The following is a 23420-nucleotide window of genomic DNA, read 5'->3' as shown; positions in this document are numbered from 1 at the left end:
CCCTGTTTACGCACCTATCTGTTTGAGTTCATCTGGCATTTCAATTAAACCCTCGCTCATCTTTTTGGTAATGGTTTCGCCGACATATTTGCAGAACTCCGCATCGGTCAGCGATTTGCGTGGCTCTATGGACAGCGGTGCACAGAGTCCTTCTTCCTTGAGGTCATCGCTCAGTGGCACTGTGGCTCGCTTATCGAACGTATCGCTATCGTATTCTGACATCACTTTAGGTATACTAGGCTGCTGAGCTTGTTGCTCCATCGCTAGAAAATCGGCGGTCAGCTTGCGTGCAGCAAATGGTGAAACCTCGCCAATTGGTGCAGCTGACTCGATGCCATCTCCTGAAACGACCTTCGTCTCAGGCTCCACGATTGTGGCTTTCGGTTCTTTGTCAATGATAGTAGTCTCAGTTATAGCTGCTGTTTCCTGCATAGCAAGTTTTGGCTGCATGACTTCTGGTAGAATTGTCGCTTCCGCGATGTTCTTTGGTGGTTGAGGCTGAGTTTGTTGTTCCATCTGCAAAAAGTCCGCTGTAAGCTGACGTTCGTTGAGTGGGGCGGGCTTCGGCTTTTGACTGCTTATAACCTCAGCTTGTTTCACTGTGTCATCCACTAATGGCTTTCTAGGTTCTACAACAGGTATTTTACTGGCAGGTGGTGCTGCTTTCACAGATATCACGGACTCAGGCTCGGAGGCGGTTGATGTCTGGCTAGACTCGATCAACGACTCGGGTGCACTACGCAGACTGGGCAGTTGGCTCTGCTGTTCCATGCTCAGGAAATCATTAGTTTTCTTGAGAGTATCAAAGACAATGTGCTCTTCGATTTTGTGGAATGTCTCGACAACATCAGCCACTTTTTCTGCCACTTTATCTTCCTTTTTGGCCAATTCGGGCAGTTTTTGTTGAGCTGCAATCAGAGGCTCCTTCTTTTTGCCTGCAACTTCCTCTATCTTGTCAGCTAACTCTGCGGGCTTGTCGGCTTTTATTATTTTATCCTCGATCTTGTGGAACGTGTCAATTAGATCGGTTAACTTTTCATTCACAGTTTCGGCCTTGGCAGCAATTTCGGGTTGTGGCTTGGGCTGTTCGCTAGCCATTCCGGATGTCATAATGGTTGTAGTGGATGCTACAATGTCATCAAAGATTTTCGACTCCTTGTCCACTGACTTTCTAGGTTCTACTTTCGGTATCTTACTTGCAGCTGGAGCTGCTTTTGGCTCGGCTGCAGCTTGGGCTGGCAGTTGAGTTTTCTGCTCAGCTTGCAGAAAATCTTGTGTCAATTTTCGTGCATCCACTTCGGCTATCTTGGCACCTTCGCCACTCTTCACGGGAATCCGTGAGACTGGTTTCTCTACCTTTGCCTCGACTGGTTTCTCAAACTCAGCTTCAGCTGCAGCCCGAGGAGCCGCTGTAGGTTTAATGGCTTCCTCGCTAGGTTTCTTAACAAGTTTAGGTATTTGCGTCTTTGGCTCGCCACCATGGAAATCGTATTTCACCTTTTTGGCCTCGAAGTCAGCAATTTTCTCCTCAATTTTCGAGCTCTCAATAATTTCAACTGTTTTGGAAATGTCTTCCGCAGGTGTAAATTGAGTTTCTTGCAGATGCTTTATTGTCTCGCTGACCTTCGTTGTGTCTTTAGTAATCTCACTGCTCTTCTCCTGGATCTCCTGTTTGCCGCTCTCAAAGGAACTGATTATATTCTCTACCTTTTTGCTGGCAGTTTCAGTGACTTCACTGATGACTTGTTCAACCTCTTTGATTGTTTCCTGCGCAATTGTTGCCACAGGACTTGTCTTTTCCTTAAACTCCTCTGAGAACTTTTCGTGAACGGTAGCAGACGTTTCGGATGGCAGTTGATTGCGCTTTTCGAACTCCAAGAAATCCTCGGTCATATCACGCGCTTCCTGACGGGTAATGAAGCCCACTCTGCTGGTGGTAGTCGGGTCCTTCTTAGCGGTCTTCTCAGCAGTGCTAATGTCCTGAACAATCTTATCAACCTTGTCTGGAGAGGGCAGTTCTTCTTCCTCTGAGCTGCGGCCAGAAGTTTTCAACTTATGCGTCAGCTCCTTATCGAATTCGCTCTTGCTCACTTCAGTCGAATCCAATTTACCCATCTTCATCTTGATGACCTGCTCGGGCACAGTCGTCGTTTTAATTATGACATTATCGGCGGGTAGCTGCATCAGAATCTCTGACTCGTGATGCGCCTTTTTGTCCTCAATCAAGCTTTTGCGTTTGATTTCAGTAATCTCTCGTGTGATTTCCTTCTTTTGGGTTGAAGCTGGTATGGAGCGCTCCACCGAGAGTCGCTTGACGATTTTCTCTCGGCGTTCGGCAACGGTTCGTTTTGCTGGTTCCTCATCGGACTCGGACTCTTCAACTTCCTTCTCCTCAGCGGAGTATTTGACTTCTTCGCGTTCGTTGATTTGCTGGATTCGCTTGCCTAAAAGGACCGAATTATAATTTGCATGCTGTAAATGATCAATAGTACTTACTTTCTCTGCGGACCAGCTCCTCTACAGATTCGGAGTTCTTCATAAGATCTGCCTCGTCAAACTCTCGCGAATGCGATAATCTTCCACTCTTGCACTTCTTCATGATGTCGTCTCGTCCGATGTTCTTAAGAGCTGCTTCCAGTGCGAGAATGTCATAGTTTGGCTTATCTTTGTACAAGCGAATCATGCTCTGCGCCTGTCGCGCAATACTGTCGGTATTTTGGTTAATGATTTCATCGATCTCATCGGCAGTTACGCCTATCTCTGGAGCCAGTTGTATCCAGTCTTTACCCAGTAAGTTTGATAGGTCTACAATGCGTATATCGCCAATGTAATGATCGTTTTGATGCTTGCTCAGACTGAACATCGAGGTGCGATAGGCGGAGGAGACGCGTTCCGAAAACGCTGTCGTCGAATCAGGTATGACAGCCTCAGGCAGTACTATGTTCAGTATGCAGATGGGTTGCTGTGGAGGCTCGCCCTTCGCCACTTTGGGCTCCTTCATGAACAACGTGCGACCCACAATATCTGCATGTTGATCCTTCACACGCACCGTGAAGGGCAAACGATTCTCACGGAAGGCCTTGAACTGCAACTGCAATTGGTCACCCGACTTGGTAACGGGCACCAGGTTGCCAGCCATTTCAATGTACTGGGGTTTGCCCTCGAGCACCTCGACATCACGGCTCTTAGCCACCTCGGTGTATAGCTCGTGCTTCTCGAGTGTTTTATCCTCGCGATCGTCGGTCATACAGAAGACGCGCAGACGTGCCTCGAAGGGCTCTATTTTCTTGGCGAACACCACAAATCTGGCTATGAAGGGCACATGTATGACTTCCCTAATAATGAATACATGGTTAATATGAGCTATATATAATCAAGGCATACTACTCGACTTACTTATACAGCTCTGTTGCCATTTTGGTTGCATCGGAAATGTTGCGACAATCCATCAGCCAGAAACGGGCCGAAACCGTTGTCGTAAATGAGACGCAATCGTTGACAAATGTCAATGGCGTGGAGCCCGTAACATCCTCCCATTGGGCCCGGGACGGTCCGCCTAATGGGTAATAAGATGTTCAATTTTCAAGCATGGATCAAGGCAAAGGCGAAACGCATAGACTAAATATGAATAACTCTTTGAAAACTCTACTTATGTCTTATTAGCAGATAATTATGTAATTCGAAAAATTGTTCAACTAAATGAAAACGAAAAAGTTGTTTGGTTTTAAAGAGAGAGAAATACGATCGTGTATTATAATTACAAAGCAATTGTATATATTATGTATTAAAGAGTATTATTGAGAAAAGTGTTAAGTTGTAAGTTATTTCCAAAAAGTATCGAATATGTATTTAGCGTAAGAGTTATAGGAAAATTAGTAAATTGTTTCTTGTGGTCTGTGTGTCTGTGGCATATCGTATATATATATATAGATTAATGTGATGCTGTGACTGAGTTAGGTCTAAGCCTTGTATAATGGATCAATGTACATGTGTATGTCTATGTATGTGTGTGTGTGTGTCGCACCTTGGTTTCAAGCATTATATGTATTTGTTAAGTTAAGACTTTGGAGGGCTGTAGCATTTACAAGGATATACAGGTACTAAGGTACTTGTTACGCTGACTTTGAAGCCATTTTGAAACAACATGCTAAGTATTTTGGAATAATAAAATTATTAGACGTTTCAATGATAATTAAGTGAGCGTGTTTCACGTGTTTCTTGTAAATGTGTAGAAAACAAGAAAAACGAAAACCAAATCAACTCAAACATACAAAATCATAGAAATTGAATAAAAATCAACTAAATCAATAAGGTAAATAAATAGACCTTGGACTTGTTTATGTACAATAAACAAAATATATTTAGGTTCTTTAAATATATAATATAGAGCTTAATTTCTTTAATAGCATTAATTTCTTTTCCTTTTCTTTTTCTATTTGATTGTGTGTGAATATTTTGGTTTTGTTTTTCTTTTTTTGTCGGTTTCAGAAAAGTTCTCTTTGGGGCCACAAACAGTTGAAATTCGAAATTCGAAATTGAATTGGTTATTTTTGAAAACAATTTATTTAGATAATATGTGAATATATTCTGCTTTATGTGGAACGTATAAGAAAGCATAATAAATCAAATAGGATCTGAATAATCTAATAAAACGAACGAAACTACGATTTATCTTAAGTGCATGACATTCCAAATAAAGAACAATGTGAGAACTTAAGATATATGGTAAATAAAGATAGTAAAAAATAAAGCTGAGTAAATCTGGCCTTGATTCAAATACGGTTTCTTTGGCCCAAAGAGCAACTTTAGCAAATATTTTATTAGAGACCTGTTTTTTGATTATTATTTTTGTTGTTTAATGAAAATGTGCAATTTATATATGAATAGAAAAACCGCGTGCATTCAGAAATTTCATTTAAGATATTTGTTGTTTATTCTTATTTAGTTAGTTTAGAGCAAGAGAGAGAGAGAGAGATAGAGCGCAGCAAAAGAGTTGTTTTTGTAGGACAAGCTTAAGAGTTCGGGAAAGTTAGCTTACTTCAAAAAAAACGAAGCTTCTTTGAGCTGAAGAAGCCTTGGCTTTAACAATTGGAAGGGAATCAGGAGAGGCCCAACAGAATTTGTTCCTGATCTTCGTTTTATTTTACGCAATTTTATTTTACAGAAAACCCAAAGACGCAGCGCAACCCGAATTGAGGCAAACGAACGATTTCAAAATGAGGTTAAATAAATAAAGCCAAAATATATAAGAAACGAAACAAACATGTTGAAAGCATAGTATAATATTAAAGAAATAAACATATATTTTTAAAAATATTTGCAATAGTTTTTTAGTATTTTTTTTTAATAAGAAATTTGTTTTGAAATAAAATATGCAGAATTTTCAAATATTATTTTTGATTGAAATTTGCTAAGTTTTTTCATTTGATATTTTTATATTTGGTTCATATTCAATATAAGTAACTATGTTTTGTTATTGTTGTTAATTATTATTATTTTTTTTTTTGGCATAGAACGAAACAACTAAATATGAACAAATAACATTTTGTTTATATTGTAAACAGAGTTTCAATTTGAAGAAACTTCATACATGTTTGTGAATTTCTGAATTTATTTTATTTTTATTTTTTATGGTTTTTTGGACATTTTGTCATTTTTTAGTTACCTTTTAGAGACCTTTTCCGAAACACACCTTCAATGGATTGAGAAAACAGAATGGAATGCGTGCACAAATGCATTTGACGCATTAGTACAAAATTATAGAACAATTAAATACGGTTTCAATTAAGAATTTAATTAAACTATTTTTGTATTTTTAGTTTTGCTTTGTTCCAAAAATTATAAACATATTAAATAAAAGTTCAAGGAAACTCATAGAACAAAAGTCGTATATGTACATAAATAAGAAAACAAGGACATATATATATATATATATATATATATATATATATATATATATATATATATATATATATATATATATATATATATATATATATATATATAGATATATATATGGTATAATATATACTGGATCAAACACTGTTTGGCACAATGATAACATTTAATTGAGTACGAGAGAGAGAGAGAGTATATGTGTGATTGGGTTCGTATTTGTATCTGTATTTGTGTGGGTGTAGCTTGGAGTATGAGCGTATTCTATGTCTGTATGCGGGGGTGAATGAACATTTAACTATGCTGTTTGCTGTTAAGATTACTGTTGCTGTTACTGTTACTGTTAAGGTTACTGTTACTGTTACTGTTACTGTTACTGAATATAAAAACGAGGCTAATGGTAATCAAATTTCGATTTCAATTTCAATTTGAATTTGGAGTAAATGCTGCACAAACGAAATATAGTTTAACCCGAAACAACTTATACGCATCAACTACACAGACACAAGCACATTGTTGCTATCAAATGCGACCTGGACTTTTGGCAATTCACGAATTATTATAATTATTGTTATTAATTATTATTGTTATTATTATATTGGTAATTTGGCAATTTTCACTGTACAACATTTTATGTATATAGATATATATGGCATGTATATATATAGTACATGATAATTGTATGTAGTACATTATAGTTAAATAAAGAAGAAATATATACTAAACAAAATTATACTAAATACAGACTAGAGCTGGACTAAAGGAGAAAACTAAATGGAAACTAATTATAAATCAAAGTGGAAATGGAATTATAAAATGAAAGCCTGAGAGGTTTACAGAGAGAGAGAGAGAGGCTTCAGGTATTCGTTACTCATATAAAAAACATCAACCAACAAAACAACATAATGTTAAGTAGATACTCATTATTTATGCAATTTGCTTGACAACAACACAAAAGAGAAGAACACAAACAATGTTAACTTACCTGTTATCGAACAGAGCAGTCGTAGCGTCGGCGTATTGCCCGAGTACTGATTGATCATGCCCTGGCTGTGTGCCTTCGGGGCGGGCATGCTCAGTGTGATTGCCTTGTGGAATTTGCGACGACGCGGCTCGACCGTTACGATCGGCGAGACGGCCACGCCGCGACCCAATAGCTTAGCCGTTAGATCTGGATCAACTGGTTGGGCCTAGAAATGTAACGAATTTTCGGCACTATAGATAACAAAAATCGATTTTCCGGCCACACGCACACTCTTCAACAATAATGACAGATGATAAAAATTATAATAAAAAGTAAACCATATATATACGAACTATGCGTCATTTGTTAGAGTATATACATCTATATCTATAAATGTATATATATATATATATATATATAATATATATATAAATATAAATATATATATATGTATATATATATATATATATATATATATATATGTATATAACTCTATTGAATTGAAGAACACAAAACGTAAATTGAAATTTGAAAAATGAAATGAGTTTTGGGCTAAATGGTGAACATTTTAGTTTTTGTCTTTTGTTTCATATTCTGTTTGTTGTTGTTTATACAATGCTTATTTAGGATTTGGATGTGTCATTCATACTACTATTATTTTGTAATGGTTCTATTGAGCAATCGCATGTTTTTAGTTAAGTTAACTACAAACAATAACAATGTTCAAGCCCATTTATGTCCCAATAAATTTAGTTATCAAAAAAAACTTTGACTACAACTTAATCGAACTCTATAAAACGAAAATTTAAACAATTTGTCGAAAATAATATTTTATTGAAATTTATATACAAAATGCAAACTAAAATGTGCTAAAAAAAAGTTTTCAACTCATGAGTGGGGCCATCATAAAATCGGTTTTTCTTCTTCTTATTTTTTCTTTTTTTTTGGCTTACAACTTCGTTAGGCACTTCTGGACCGAACCCAATTGTAACGGTATCTAAGCATTTTTACAATACATATATACAACTATATAGTATTTCACAATTCCATTATTTTTTTCGTTCTCAAAAAAGCAATTTAATTGAAAAATTAATTAATAAAAATGAAAATTAATGAAAAGATTTTCATTGTTATAAAGTTTTTGTTGAACTAAATTTATTGGGTATAGTACTTCATTTCAGTAAACTTTTATAATCTTAGGCATAGGTAAGTTTTCTCTTTCTTTTGTTAAATATGTTAATTTTATAATAATAATAGGCATATGTATATATAGTATTATATCATTAGTTGTCTACTTCGATTGGACAATTGTTTGGTTAAAGTTTAAGAAAATACGCGATCTGTTAGATAAGTCGCTTGATCCATGATCAATCATCATAAATAGTTAATATATATGTATTTAAGTATTATTGCAAGTCACTATAAAGTAATTCTTTCTTTCATTGAGGAGTGCCAAATAATTCTCAACTAGCTCTGCAGTGTGATTTCTAGTAAATTCTCAAACAAAGTGCGCATATATCATAAATAACACATAAAGCCCCCAAAACAACAAAAAAAAATTGTAACTAGAGGCATTCAAAGTAGGAATATTTCTAAACAAATCTAAATACTAGTATTGGTATATAGAATATTTTGATTTGAACCTTTCGAACTGATCTGAGCTGATCATGCTGGAGATACAAATATGTATATATTGATATAGATATATGAAGGTGTATATAATCGACTACGCGTATTACAAAGATTATGGAGCGGTATTACATCTTGATTGATTAATTAGTATTTAAATGCGTATTTGTAATATTTTGGAAAACTTGACTGATATACGTTCGGGAAGCTATTAATGTTAAATGCACGATTATTGGTGTATCTCTTTATATATCGATCGATTACTTTTTTGTGTTGATCTTGCTGCTTGATTTACCAAATGAGCGAGAAGCGCTTCTTTTTGGGCACATGATTGACGCTGATCTTGCGTAGTTTCTCGGGCGCAACGCCTTTGCGTGGTTTAAAGAGGTTTACCTGTAAGCCAACTTTGATTTTCTTGGTCAGGGCGCCCTGCGGGAAGACGGCCTGAACCTGCGGCACCACAGTGCTGGACACCATGCCGCCTTCGGGTCCAATTGCATGCACCTCCTGGCGTATACGTGATACGACAGCAAAATACTGCGGGAAATCGTAGGTGACAAAGCGACAGACATGATTGCCGGCCTGCTCCTCCAGCTGTGCGATTTCTGTGGCAGCAAAAGAAAAAAATTGCAAATTGAAAAGAGAAAAACGAATTAAGTTAAGCCGAGTCCACGCACCCTCTGGCTCGAAGCACTGCTGCATGACATCGTGTATGACCTCCTCGGAGTTATCAATAGTATGCTCTCGCCAGGTTTCGCCATTGTCGGAACGTAAGATGATGATCTCACGCTCCTTGCCACGCAGTGAAGCGAAATGTGGCACTTCCATGACAACGGGGCCAATGAACTTGGTCGAGCAGGGTCCTAGTTCGAGCACGCGGCTGGCCAAGGCCTCACCCTCCATCAACTGCGGTGGATGCATGGTGCGCTGCGGCTTCACATAGCGGCAGGTCACCCGCGTCGGCTGGCAGGTGGAGCGCGACGGTATGATCATACGGACGCCGCTGTGGCGACAGCCACGCATGGCTCCGCCGCGTGCATCCACCAGGAATGACACCAGGAAGCTCTTCCAGCTCAGCTTACGACTACAAAGAGCACAAGATTAGGAAACTTATTGGAGTAAGTCGAATGCTGTACCTACCCCACATGTGGTGGCTCATCATTGCCAGATCCATTGGCTATATAGACACCATCGACCGTTGCCTTGGGTGAGTTGCCATATACTTGAGCCTTGTGCGGACTTATCATCTCCTCGCCAATGGTAGGTGGTACTCCACCTGCATACTCAGCACTCTGGGTCATGCGGTTGGAGTCCATGCGCTCATCGCGCGTAACATCAATCGGCAGCGAGTCATCGCCTAGGGATTTCATTTCATCAACGGTCAAATAGCGATAAGGTTGATCAGATAGCATATTATCTTCGCCTATTGGTTTTTATTTTTCGTTTATTTGCGTAGCATTTCGGTTGCATTCCACAGCATATCAATTAAGCACAAGACAGTCCAATTGGCCATATAGCGAAGTATTGTTGTTGTTTTTATTGTTGTTGTATTGTATTGTATAGTGTAGTTCAGTTGTTATTTTTGTTGCAGTTGATGAGAGCGCAGTGCATTGAAAATAGAAGAATGCAAATGAGTTTTCTTTTAGTTGAGAAATTTCGTTAACACTACATGCATATTATGTATAAGTAGGTATATATTAATAGGATGATATGTAAAGCTAGCATGAATAATAAATAGGAGCAGTATATAACTTAGTTTAGAGATTATATCTGATACATCATTTAATATATATATTATATAGTTTTTCATGCCGTGGTACAAAGAAGTCACAATTTTCACCCAAAACCCTATCTCTTGTATATTTACATGGCCATCAAGGTATAAAGAAATGAAACCGTTATTTATTTAAAAACAAATTCCAACTACTTATCGATGTATTGCAAATCGATATAAATTACATAGATGTAATTGGCATAACGAAACAGCCGATGGGCGAAACGCTGCTTATTCACAAAATTGCAATCGATTAATCGATACCATAACGATTTCATTTCTGTATATGTAAGTTTAAACAAATCAAATAATTGGAAATGGTGTTAAAACACGCCACATTTTGTGTTTCTTGTGTTTTTTGTTGGTGTTTACGACAACGTCAAGATATAATTTATACATTTAGGCGAGGCAACCATATAAAGTGCTGACTTATCCTTGCTGATTAATTATAATTTGAATTCCAATTAGATGCCAATCAATGCCAATTGGTGCACTTGATAGCAGTCGGCTCTTCAATATTATTTTACAATTGGCCTTGCAACGTTTCAATTGACAACTTACTGGAGACATATAGATAGTCGCCCTGGTAATACGGTTGAAAGATCTGGATGTCTGGCCTACGGTCTCGATCACCGCCAATGCCAAACTCGTAGCATGCGTCCAATTCCCATTCTGTGTCACCTGACGGCACACATAAAAGGGTTTGTTGTTTTTTTTCGTTTTACTTAAGACTAATCATAACTTAGAGTATTGCTGTAGTCGAAGTATGTGACTGTGTTTAGGTGTAAAACGAACATAAGTCTGTACATACCGCCCTCTTCCTCGGAGTCGGACATGAAAGATTCGTGCATGGCTTCTGGGGCCACTACGCGGTACTTTTCCTCCGTCTGAGTGGTTGCAGCGGCATCTTCGTCCTCCTTAGTAATCGACTTGAGAGAATCGAGCACACTGATGTAGCCCAACTTGCGTGCAATGTGTAAAGGTGTCTGCCCATTGACCGTCTGGGCATTTGCATTGGCCTTATGCTCCAGCAGCAAGTTGACAATGTGGCAATGGCCCTGCTGGGCGGTCTGATGCAAAGGCGTATAGCCGGCTTTGGTAGCCATATCGATGTTGGCCCCGTTCTGCAGCAAGAACCGCACCATGTTGGCCTGCCCGAAGTGGGAGGCCACATGCAGCGGAGTATAGCCAGCCTTGGTGGCCATGTCGATGTTGGCACCGTTGCGCTGCAGAATCTCTGCAACATTAACATTATCCTCCTGGGCGCACAGATGCATGGGTGTAAGACCATTCTTGGCTGGATGATTGACGGCAGCCTTGTGCTCAATCAGTAAATTGGAAATCTCGGCATGTCCTTCCTGGCTGCTTAGATGCAGTGGCGTAAAACCAGCCTTGCTCTCAGCATTGGCCTGAGCGCCATATTCCAGCAAAGTGGTGGCAATGTCCATCTGGTTCTTACGCGCTGCAATGTGCAGCGGTGTATGTCCATTCTTGGCGGTGGCATGTGGGCTGGCGCCCTTCTCCAGCAACAGCAGTGCCACCTGCTGGTTGTTGTAGTGGCATGCCACATGCAACGGTGTGACTCCATTCTTGCCCTGGGCATCCACATCCGCCTCCTTCTGGAGCAGCAGCTGGGCGACCTTTATGTGCCCATACTTGGCTGTCAGATGCAATGGCGTGAACCCCTTCTTGGTGGCCGCGTCCAAAGCAGCTCCGTTCTCAATCAGCACAGCTGCCACCTAAATAGATAATCACTTATAAATAAACTGCAATTGAAATTCTCTATGAACCACTTTCACTTTAGTATTACTTGTGAAAGCGGTGCATAGATTGAACTGCCTGTTCAGGAATTAAACTAAATATGAGCAAAAATCATAAATCATAAGAAATTAAAATATATCAAAATAATATCAAAGTGGACACATTTATTTATGGCCAACATTATAGACAATAACAAAGGACACAACAAAACTCGTAATACTCGATGAACGTAACAGAAACAAAAGTAAAAGTTTAAGTTAAAGCAAATATACATAAGGAAACTTAAAAGCCAATTTCAAATGAAAAACTCCTGATGACGAATCCAGAACAATTGCATTAGGTAGACGGTGTCGATGTGATCCGTTATCTTTTTGGCAATCAAGTCTTTTACCTCGTCCTGGCCTTCCTTGGCAGCAATATGCAAAGCCGTATACATGTCCTTTGTGGTGGCATCAACCTGAGCGCCGTGCTGCAGTAACAGCATAACAATATCAACATTGCCCAGACGTGAAGCGATGTGCAGCGGCGTTTGCTGTTCCCGAGCACGTGCATCAACCTGGGCGCCATTGCGCAAAAGAATGCGTATGATGTCCGTCTGAAACGAAGGAAAATGAAATTTGAAGTTAACGGATCATTGAATACATAAAAGTATGATCTATGTATGCTATCGATATGTTTTTGAATGTAAAAACTTTGAATATCGATTACTCAAAAACGACAACAGAGAAGCGATCGTATTAAATTGAATACTCAAAAAGGCGATAGATAACGAAAAATATCTTATGCTATCGACCTTTTCAATGAAATAGAATACCCCTCACACAGAACAACACTCCAAATCATTCTAGTTAACTGCCATAAATGGATGACACTCACCTGGTTGGCGCGTGCAGCCAAATGCAATGGAGTTTCCCCACGCACAGTGGGCACATCGGGGCTAGCGTCGTGTTGCAGCAAGTAAATGACGATATTCATGCAACCCATGAAGGCGGCCACATGTAGCGGAGTTAGACCGCTTTCCGTAGTGGCGCTAATACTGGCGCCGTGGCGCAGCAGCAGCTCGACGACCTTCAAGCGATTCTTTTTGCAGGCTATGTGCAGTGGGGTAAATCCATTTAGGGCACGTGCATTGGCATCGGCATTACGGTCCAGCAGAAGCTTGGCCACACGCACATGTCCACAATGGGCAGCCACATGCAGAGCAGTGAGATAATCGACAGTGACCTCATCCACTGGTGCGCGATGGTAGAGCAAAATGCGAGCAGCATCCACATGCTCTCCCTGGGCAGCCATATGCAACGGAGCCAAGCCGTTCTTGGTTTTGGCGCTGATGGGAGCACCGCGCTCTAGCAACATGTCCACGACCTGCTCGTGGCCGGAACGTGCGGCACAGTGGAGTGGAGTGAGGCCATCGCGAGTCTTGGCCTCGATGTTACCGCCCTTCTCAAGCAACAGCGAGACCATGTTCGTCTTGCCCCACTTGGCAGCCACATGCAGTGGACTGATGTTGTGCTTGGCCGAGTAGTTGACATCGGCGCCCTTCTGGATCAACAAATTGGCAATGTTCTGGTTGCCATAATGTGAGGCAATATGCAGTGGCGTAAAGCCCGACTTAGAGGTTACATCCGGATTGTGGTCATTCTGTGGAGACAGTAAATAACTATCCGAATATTATCGAATGCATGATGTGTACTTACATCCAGTAGGAGCGTAGCTGCCTTGACGTCATCCTTTTTGGCAGCTATATGCAGCGCAGGCAAACGCACCTTGCCACGTGTATCGCTCTCGAGAAGCACGGCAACAACTTTGTCGTGTCCCTGCTGCATGGCTACAGCCAGCGGAGTAAAGCCATCCTCCGTGGCCAAGCTCTGATTAGCTCCATTAGACAACAAGAGACGAACTACAGCATCATGATTCTCCTGGGCAGCCATGTACAGGGGTGTAAAGCCATTCTGCGATTGCACATTGACAGAAGCATTGTGCTCTAACAGTAGCTTCACCACCTCCTCCTGTCCAGCCAGCGAGGCAATGTGCAACGCTGTATTGCCCTTCTTGGTGGCGCTGTCAACAATGGCGCCGCGACGCAGCAGCTCCGAGACAACGTGTATGTGTCCATCCTTGGATGCCAAATGCAGGGCATTCAAGCCGTTCTACAATAGTTTCAAGAAAGAGAAATTCAGAACTGAAGTTAACTCATTTTCGCTAGTTTTGCTTACCGCATTGCTAGTGTTAATGTCAATGTTGTTCTTTAGGTGTTCCAGCACGCGCTCCAAATTACCAGCGCGTGCGGCACGAAGGAAGGAAGTATTGCCATCGCCCTAAAATTATGAAAGTTTATCTTATATGAGTGTCAATTGAAAAAGGAAGATAGAATATGATAGTAAAAATGTAGAGATTCACATGAGAAAAAGAGAGGTAAATATGTAAATGCAATCAGAATAATTTCAGGCTTAAATTATGATTAGGACTATGAAACGAGGTCGGAAAAATCAAAACAATTTAAAGTTAACAATATTAAAATATTGTCAAAAGATTCTCATGATTGTTACCATTTTATCATTGGTTTCTCATCTAGATTGAGAGTGCACTTAAATTATTTAAATCCGATTTTTACACTTGCCCAAAGTCTTATGACTCAGTTTGTAAGTCGGGCAGAGCTATAACTCAAAGCGCTTCTCTCTGTCCTTGGCCAAGCGTAAGTTGCGTGCCAGCTGCGTATTCATCAAAAGAGCTTTACCAGAGGGCTGTTATTGATCGTATATGTACATGCATATAGGTAAAGCCCGTTACGGTCGTTGCGCAACTGAAGCTCGCACTGTGAACTGTGCACCTGGTAACGTGGGACGGGGTGGAATGTGGGGAAAGAAGGGAGACCCAAGTTCAGCTAGCTGACGGTCAAGGCGAGGGGTCAACGTCAGCGCTTACAATGCGCAGGTGTAATTCGGCTTTGTGCCAACTACCAACTGCCAGCAGCCTTCTTTCCTTCTTTTTTTAATGGCCACCCACAATTTGTTTATGTTTTCGTTTTGCTGTACGCTCCACTGAGCAGCATTTGGGGCGCGCTGCCTGGAATTCGATATCGAAAATGACGTCATGTTGTGGCATTGGAAAACTGCAAGTGGAAGGCGGCTTCCAGTTGGAAGGTTAGTTTTCGCACTGGATACGCAATGCCGACAATGTTAAAAATTACCGCAGATAAAAGTCCATATAAAACCGAGCCGCCGCTTCCTGTCGGAGCCTTCAGCTCCAAAGCTGTTGCAATTGAAGAGCTTGAGGGAGAGGACGCGAGCGACGGTAAGGGCGAAATCGAGGGCTCGCCCCTTCGCCAATACGGAAGTTGAAGCGTCACCTATTCATGGCTGGGCCAACACAAAACTCATTTCATATGCCTTTGTATATATGTATGTATATATAGAAGAAGCCCAACTCTAAAGGATATCTTTAGGCGCTGGCTGCTTCCTTGTTTGCCCAACTTGATGAGGGGCAAACACACACAATCATACACAAACACACTCAGGCAGTCAAAGTTCAAAGGTGCTTCTCAGGGATTGTATAACAAGCTGGATTGAATGCTTGAAGCCTTGAAGTGGATTTTCTTTGAACTTGTGCAGCAAAATGTCGCCCAAGTAGCTAATCAACTCGAAGCTGGAATCTCAAGTGCCGATTATAATGGAAAATCGGTGCAACAACTGACTTGATATTCATTAAGTACCAGAGAGCACAGGCAGAATATGACTCATATTATGGATTTTCTCTACATCTTGGTCGTGGCATAAAATGTCGCATGTCATCATTAAATTTAACCTAAATCTCTATTACCTTGCAACACGGGTTGGGGCACGGACACACGCACAGCGTGTACCGCACCACACCCAGTTCTGATGACAGAGGAACTAACTATTGTTGAGAGTGACACTCAACAATAGTTAGCTATTTATTTATAGCTCACTTTATAAATGAATATGAATATCTTATTTGATAATGTACGCAATTCCATTTCAATACTATTAAGAAAAATCAATAAGACTTTGCAGTCATTAAAATGGCTGGCAGACAGCAATTATAATGAAGCCAAAGTCTTGATTAGTGCCTACGCTTGGCTTTAATAATTAAAAAAAATTAGTTTTAATTGCTCATTGCTACTTTTTGCTACCAATTTTTCCGACCAGACACTGAAAAATCGATAACGTGCAAAATGGACGCCAACATGGCCGTCTCAGACAGTCTGTTCGAAAAGTTAATACACGGTGCAATTGAAACGGCAAATATTTCTGAAATTTCTTCTTTACCTGAGCTCCATTTTCAGTGACCATTTTGCGTTCACCGTTTTCCAATTAGAATAGAGCAGCCGATTTTCAATCTTATGATATATATATTTATAGGTATATATATATCTAGTATAGAAATATTGTGTAAGCGAGGCTCGCGGATGTCGTCACTGATTAGTCATAGTTTTTCTTTTTCACTCGGCTAATTAACAAACTTTCTTTTTTGTATTCGAATAAGACGCGAATAAAGTTTTAACTACTCGAGACTTTTTTTGTTGAATTTTAAATGCACTCGCATCGATTTTTCCTTGGATTTTATATAAGCTTTGGTGCATGTGTGTGCGTGTGTGTGCGAGGGTGTGTGTCTGTCTATGTATGTGAGTGTCAGTGTACGTTTATGTGTGACTGTAACTGTGACTGTGTCGTTGTGTGTGTGTGTGCGTCTGATTGGATTCCTTTTGCTAGTTAACACAGTCGCTTCTGAATTATACACGCTGAGGAGCGGTCGCTTTTTGCTGCCGTTTTCTTCAATGTTCAACTCCAGACTGGATGTGCGCTGGGCTCGTACGAGGAGTCCTACCTTAGAGTCGTGGTTGAAATTCGGCTGTCGGCAACCGAACAACACCAGGATTTCCGAAGGACCTGCGCACTTGCATATTCCAACTGGGAAACGCCGCCCGTGCGGCCTGCGTCTGCGCCATCATCACCCAAGGGTGGTTCACTGGAACTGGAAGCGGAAGCGTATGCCGCCCAGTTGGCACGTGCGTCTCGCTTTGTTGACATTTGAAGCCATTGGAAGCGGCGCAGCGAGCACGTGTGCAGCGAGTGCAATATCAAACACGATTTTAAAGCAAGTCTAATAAGAAACCAGTAGGACCCATAAAGAAAGGAAAATATCATATTTTCAATACTCGATAAATATCTCTAACTGCATAATTCCTTTGAGGAGTTATCAAGAATACTAAATTGACGAAACTCGAGAGAATTTAACGTGTAAATTGATCCTTGGGGATTGTAGCGAAGTGGAAAAACGACCTTCTACGGTCACGTCATTAATTTGCTGTCGCACCCAACTGCGTTTGTAATTTCAGCATATTTCAAGTAATTAGCTGAGCAAATAGTATCATTAGGGAACAGGTCCTTGGCACAGGCGGCATTTAGAACTTTGTTGACTGAGCGTAAACAAGGCTAAGAGAAACCACACACAATCCACAGTTGGTTGGTGGATGGTTTGTGTGAGGCTTGATGGGGGGGTTGATTTGCCTTCCAACGCAGTGCCTCGCTGGCGCAGTCGCTGGACTTTGTTTACTTCCAGTTTCGAATTGGAAATGAAATAGCAACCCTAAATCCCAGCACCCTCACGAAAATCCAATCAGATGCGTATGCAGTCGCATTCAGAGTCACGTTTTGCCAAGTAAGCCAAGCCGAGGCAAGGCAAAGCTAGCCAACTAAAAGGAACGACACAATTTCTGCTATTGTTCTTGGCAAATTAGCCGATTGAAGGGAATTCCACCCTATTGTTGAAACTTACCCCTAGGCGAGTGCATAAAATTGCATTTCGAATTGCATTCGTGACCGGGACAAATTGTGTAAAGTGCTTGCTCTGCTTTATATACTGCAAGGGGTTTCGCTTGGGTCGAGGGTAAGCAACTAATGTTGCTTGTGGCATGTGGCATGTGGCATGTGGCAGCAAGGTGTGACGCACATTTTGGTATTCAATTAATGAGCCTTTCAGCTTTTCCTGGTATCTTTAAGCTGCATTTCAGTCTTTATCGCTTACCCAAACACTGGACCTATTTGTTTTGGCCAGCAAAGGGTTTTCGATTACACTTTAAACCCATCGAACTGTTTGGGGTTGTGCACGAAAGTCTCGAAACTCAGCTAAATTGCAGGTTTGCATGTTAGCTGCTACTCTTTAATATATGTTGTTTGAGCCTATATACTCTATAGACATTATGAGTGTTATATAGATGACTATTGACATTGCTTGATTACTATTTGCGGATGAGCTATCTAAATACTATATAACTACTTATATTTCAACACCTAGTATATATTGACGTTAATATTCAAGATATACTCTTTGCAGTTTAAGATATGAATCGCCCTTTTAATACCTATTTGTATTTAATTCCTAGTTCTTAGTATTTTATAGACAAAAATTAGTTGAGAAAATTATAGATTGATTACATAAATCAATTTCTTATGAATTATGTTGATGCGTACAGCAATAAGGTCATTTATAACTCGTAGCACTAAAGTGGTATTAATATAATTATAATTTTTGGCTTACACTCTGGATACCTGAATTATGTAGACTATTAATAAACGAAAATTCCTTCCTTGTGCGAATAATCTCTTAAAACTGTTCAAAAAGATAGTCGTATTTTTAGGGAGTATCCGGCTTAGTGGGGCAATACTCTTCATTACATATATCATATTATCCGGCAATATTAATTAGTTTTTAGCGAGTGACAACTGCTCTGAAGAGTATTTAGACTTCGACATAAATTAAAATATTTGGCATTTTTATTATTTTTTTTAACAATTTTGTTGGCGTCGCTCAGGCTATCGCTGGTTGGCGCGACAAGGCATATAACATTTCAATGGCCACAGCTACAAGGAAAAGAAGAAGAAAAGAGGAACAACCACAGTCATGCCAACACGAATGGCTCGAAGTAAAGCGCCAGTCAGACGACATGGCCTAAGCTAATTGTCCACAACTTTGACGACCTTTAAAAACGCAAGCGAGTCGCGACAGGCCATTTAGTGTAAAGCTACCCTGGGGTAGTTAGTTGAGTGGTATGAGGGGCTGTTGAGCGGGGGATGGGAGAAGTTTCTCGTAGATGAACTGTTCACTGCACCGACACAAAAGACGCCGAGGCACAAAATTTAATAAAACAAAAAAATGTAAATATTTGATGCACATAAATCTGTCTATTTCCCTTATGAAATGCTTGATACTTTTGGGTCAACTGCACTTTTGATAGCAGAATATATGTGAGTGTATACATATTGATATATGTATATATATATATATATATATATATCTATGTATATATTACATAAATCGAGTCCAAGTTGCCAGCGACTTACGCCCAAACTCTGCAGCGAGGGAAAACGTTTCTTCAATGTCTCCATGCCGTTTATTATTTTTTATATTCAAACAAAACACAGACGCTTAAAATTTAGATGGAATAAATATATATATATATCTATATATATATAGATAAATAGACGAGTAGTCACGCGTTGGCCGCCACCAAGAACCGCAGACAGCGAGCGATTCGAGTCGTTTTCTAAATTATTTTCGATTCGCCGTGCGGCCAGAGACCCATGCGAAGAGCACAAAGAGAAATTCGCCAATTGGTTTTATTTTTAAAACACACACAACACATTTTAGAGAAGCAAATTATAAAGAAAAAAGCTTTCGAGTGTACAGGATGAATGGGGGCTAATGCGAAAATGAGGCAGGGCCGGGTTTCGGGTTTGGAATGGGGAGTGCCGTTGGGCGGATGGATGGGTGTCAGGGTTCTAATTTTGAAGCTTTTTTTAATAGAGCCGTAAGTGATGCCTGGGAGACGCTACGACGCCACAGAGTCGTCATGGAATGGTTAATGGCCCAGCAAGGACAGCGTTAGATGTGCTCGATGACTCATTTGGCATTCAGTTATTCAGCTCAAGGATTGCGATTGCGTCATTGAATGGACTGGGTGCTCCACAAGTACATATACATATACATAGGCAAATATACATATATATACAGTTAAGAGATGAGCTCTATGAATATGGGCAATTTATAAGTAAACGCGATCATTACCCTGGCTCAATAGTCGCATATGATGTAAGCCTTGGCACTCACCGCACTCTGATGTCCTGTGGGGCAGTGTTCATGCTTATCGTGCTGCTGCTTGTTGTTCGTGCCGCAAAGCGGGGCGCCACCATGTTGAAAGACCAGCTCATGCTGATGCTGAAAGTATTCGTAGTGGCCCACATGCTCCCCAAGCGGCGGAGACAACTGCTTGGGTGGACTTTGAATCGCCTTGGCGGCACCATGAGTTGTCGGATGATGTGATTTCTTGTGCTGCTGCTGCTGCTGGTGATGCTGCTGCTCTGGATGCTGATGATGGGATTGCTGATGCGATTGCTGGTGATGCGATGTGGCATTGCCATGATGTCCACCATGATGATGATGATTGTGTGCCGTGGGTGGCGATGGCATGTTGTGGCCACTGTGTGGCAAATGCGACGAGTGCTGCACGCCTACCTGATGGCCATGATGGTGCGGCACATGACCTTGCGATGCCTCCATCAGCGTTGGCTGTATGTGAGTCACAAATTGAGCCATGATGAAAAGCACTTAAGGCCTTGCACTTGTTTGATTACGATTTGAGATACTTTTTTCACTTAATATTTAGAGAGGTACATATACATACATATGTATACCAAAAAACTGGGAGTGTGTAGCACTCACACACACTCACACTTGCACTTGCACAAACACAGTTAAACGGGAGTTGGAGACGACTTGTTCGACGACGGATTAATTTTGCTGTGCGCGTGGACAACCTTTACGCAGGAGCAATGTCAAATGACTGGCCTAGCCGAAAGCAGCAGCTATCCCAGTTTTTGCCTTAGATGTGACGGGACTTTCACCTCGTCCTCGTCCTTCGTTACTTCGCTATTCGCTTCGGCTACGAGTCGTGCGCGCTTTTTTGGGGGTGGTGCTAGGTGGTTTAACGGAAGCTTTAACCGGACCAAGTTTTATGTGATGCTGTTGCGGTCGTGCCTGATAAGAGCAGCTGGCAATAAACAATTGATTTATTTTTGTTTTTCTTATTTTCTTGTTGTTGCTGCTCTAGGCCGACCATCCATTTCGTCACAACTGTGAAAGGGCGTTCGACTGTGCTTTAGGTATATACAAAATGTTGTTATTTTTAACATAACCTTTGAATTAATATTGGTAGCTCCTGAAAGTATGCTTTTTTTTAATTTGAGGTATTTAAGTAGCGCGCGCTTTTTTGCTGCATACAAAGCTTTTTGCATAAAAAGCTTTTCGTTGGCTTTGTTGCTGAAATTCGCTTTGGCCTTGGGATCTCATTTGGGGGTGTGTCTCGACTAGTGTGCCATGGTGAATGATATTCGCCCGCATGCAGCGAAAGTTTATTGACGCCACTTTCCAACCTACGCAAGCTTGGAGAGAACTGCAACTTGTTGTTGTTCGCAATTCGCCGCAAGCAACAGGGTCTAATGTTCACATTTCGCTTTGACTGCGCTACGTCGTTTTGTGAGCAAGAAAATACTCATTCGCTTTAATACGACACAATAACTCGGCGAGTAAGCAGCACGACCTACATAAAGCGGACTAACATTGAACATTTATTAATTTGCAATTACTTGATAATATATTTGCTGCGACATGGCATTTCTAAATAAGGTATGTACAAGTAAAGTTGAGAAGAAAATAGAGTTTGAGACTCCAAACCAAGCGTTGCAGCTGTTGATCTGGCAGACATTTTGAAAAACATTGTAAAGAGAAATAGAGATTGTTGAGATTATTTCTCTTATCTGTCGTGTTTGTACTTTGCCCTCCGATTGGACTTGTGGACCCAAACGGAATTCCGAAATTAACTATGTCGTTTATTTGTAGCTCGCAGCGCCAGCTTTGCGCCAGCTGGTGGCCAGCCGGTCCTACGCTGCCGTCTCGCATGTCTCGCCCACTGGTCCGTCGTTTGCTCTGACCGAAGAGCAGCAACAGCTCCAGGAGTTGGCGCGCAAATTTACCCGTGAAGAGATCATTCCAGTGGCTGCGCAATATGATAAAACCGGCGAGTACCCATGGCCAATCATTAAGAAGGCTTGGAGTTTGGGTCTGATGAACAATCACATACCCGCTGAGTTGGGTGGCTTAGAATTGGATGTGTTCACCACCTGCCTGACGGCCGAGGAGCTGGCCTATGGATGTACCGGCATTATGACTGCCCTAGAGGCCAGCGGCTTGGGCGTAAGTGAAGGTTACTCTACGTTCCTTGCCTATATGCTAAAATACTGCTATCTTCTTCTAGCAAACACCTGTGATCCTCTCTGGCAATAAGGAACAGAAGAAGAAGTATCTGGGCCGCCTATTGGAAGAACCTTTAGTGGCTGCTTATTGTGTCACGGAACCTGGAGCCGGCTCTGATGTGTCTGGTATTAAGACGCGCGCCGAAAAGAAGGGCGACGAGTATGTGATCAATGGTCAGAAAATGTGGATCACCAATGGTGGCGTGGCAAACTGGTACTTTGTGCTTGCCCGCACCAACCCCGATCCCAAGTGCCCGGCCAGCAAAGCCTTCACTGGCTTCATTGTTGATCGCGAAACTCCTGGTTTAACGCCCGGCCGCAAGGAACAGAACATGGGTCAGCGCGCATCTGACACGCGTGGCATCACCTTTGAGGATGTCCGTGTCCCCAAAGAGAACGTGCTGATTAGCGAGGGAGCCGGCTTCAAAATTGCCATGGGCACCTTCGACAAGACCCGCCCTCCAGTCGCAGCCGGAGCAGTTGGTTTGGCCCAGCGCTGCATGGACGAGGCCCTGAAGTATGCGCTAGAACGCAAGACTTTCGGGGTACCTATCGCCCAACACCAGGCTGTGCAGTTTATGCTGGCCGACATGGCCATTGGAGTGGAGACTTCTCGATTGGCGTGGCGCCTGTCCGCCTGGGAGATTGACCAGGGACGTCGCAACAGCTACTATGCATCCATTGCCAAGTGTCATGCGGCCGACATGGCCAACAAGATTGCCTCTGATGCTGTGCAAATCTTTGGCGGCAATGGTTTCAACAGTGAGTATCCCGTGGAGAAGCTGATGCGCGATGCTAAGATTTATCAGATCTATGAGGGCACATCTCAGATTCAACGACTCATTATCTCAAGGAACATGTATGAAATGGCCAAGGACGGTGCCACTAGATAAGATGTTAGATCACGTCCACACTCATCCTGATTCACAAACAACGATAAATAAAGTTAAAATATAAGTACTTAAACTATTGCTGGAGACATTCAAAACCATTTGATAGAGGTAGTCATATAGTACATATTATTGCTACAGATAACATACATACAATCTTAGCTAGAAGACACCAA

At 41.3% G+C, this 23420-nt stretch overlaps 2 protein-coding genes across 2 annotated transcripts in view; one reads left to right on the top strand and one right to left on the bottom strand.

The window, feature by feature from the left end:
- Positions 1 to 16857, bottom strand: part of LOC111595148 (titin) — a 61318-nt gene extending 44461 nt beyond the window's left edge. The window contains exons 1-13 of the mRNA XM_030225450.1: positions 16313 to 16857; positions 14240 to 14341; positions 13721 to 14173; positions 12900 to 13664; positions 12415 to 12618; positions 11074 to 12001; positions 9629 to 9911; positions 9166 to 9572; positions 8882 to 9093; positions 6881 to 7085; positions 3397 to 3556; positions 2497 to 3335; positions 15 to 2444 (exon numbers count right to left, since the gene is read on the bottom strand). Of these exons, the coding sequence (XP_030081310.1) occupies positions 15 to 2444; positions 2497 to 3335; positions 3397 to 3556; positions 6881 to 7085; positions 8882 to 9093; positions 9166 to 9572; positions 9629 to 9911; positions 11074 to 12001; positions 12415 to 12618; positions 12900 to 13664; positions 13721 to 14173; positions 14240 to 14341; positions 16313 to 16336 (7012 nt within the window). The 5' untranslated portion in view covers positions 16337 to 16857. The remainder of the gene's footprint in view (positions 1 to 14; positions 2445 to 2496; positions 3336 to 3396; positions 3557 to 6880; positions 7086 to 8881; positions 9094 to 9165; positions 9573 to 9628; positions 9912 to 11073; positions 12002 to 12414; positions 12619 to 12899; positions 13665 to 13720; positions 14174 to 14239; positions 14342 to 16312) is intronic.
- A 4718-nt stretch (positions 16858 to 21575) lies between these two features.
- Positions 21576 to 23420, top strand: LOC111595087 (probable medium-chain specific acyl-CoA dehydrogenase, mitochondrial). The gene is made up of 3 exons (XM_023308643.2): positions 21576 to 21728; positions 21942 to 22295; positions 22357 to 23420. Exons 1-3 carry the CDS (start codon positions 21711 to 21713, stop codon positions 23245 to 23247), a joined length of 1263 nt encoding a protein of 420 aa, XP_023164411.2. The 5' UTR covers positions 21576 to 21710; the 3' UTR covers positions 23248 to 23420.

The sequence above is a fragment of the Drosophila hydei genome, unplaced genomic scaffold (assembly GCF_003285905.1).
Source record: "Drosophila hydei strain 15085-1641.00,03,60 unplaced genomic scaffold, DhydRS2 tig00000001-arrow-pilon, whole genome shotgun sequence".
In the NCBI taxonomy this organism is placed as follows: Eukaryota; Metazoa; Arthropoda; class Insecta; order Diptera; family Drosophilidae; genus Drosophila; species Drosophila hydei.
This window is presented reverse-complemented; position numbering and strand designations above follow the sequence as displayed.

Excerpts from the sequence above, each read along its gene's own strand:
- LOC111595087 (XM_023308643.2), top strand. Across the intron at positions 22,296-22,356 it reads TAGAGGCCAGCGGCTTGGGC|CAAACACCTGTGATCCTCTC; the intron begins GTAAGTGAAGGT and ends ATCTTCTTCTAG.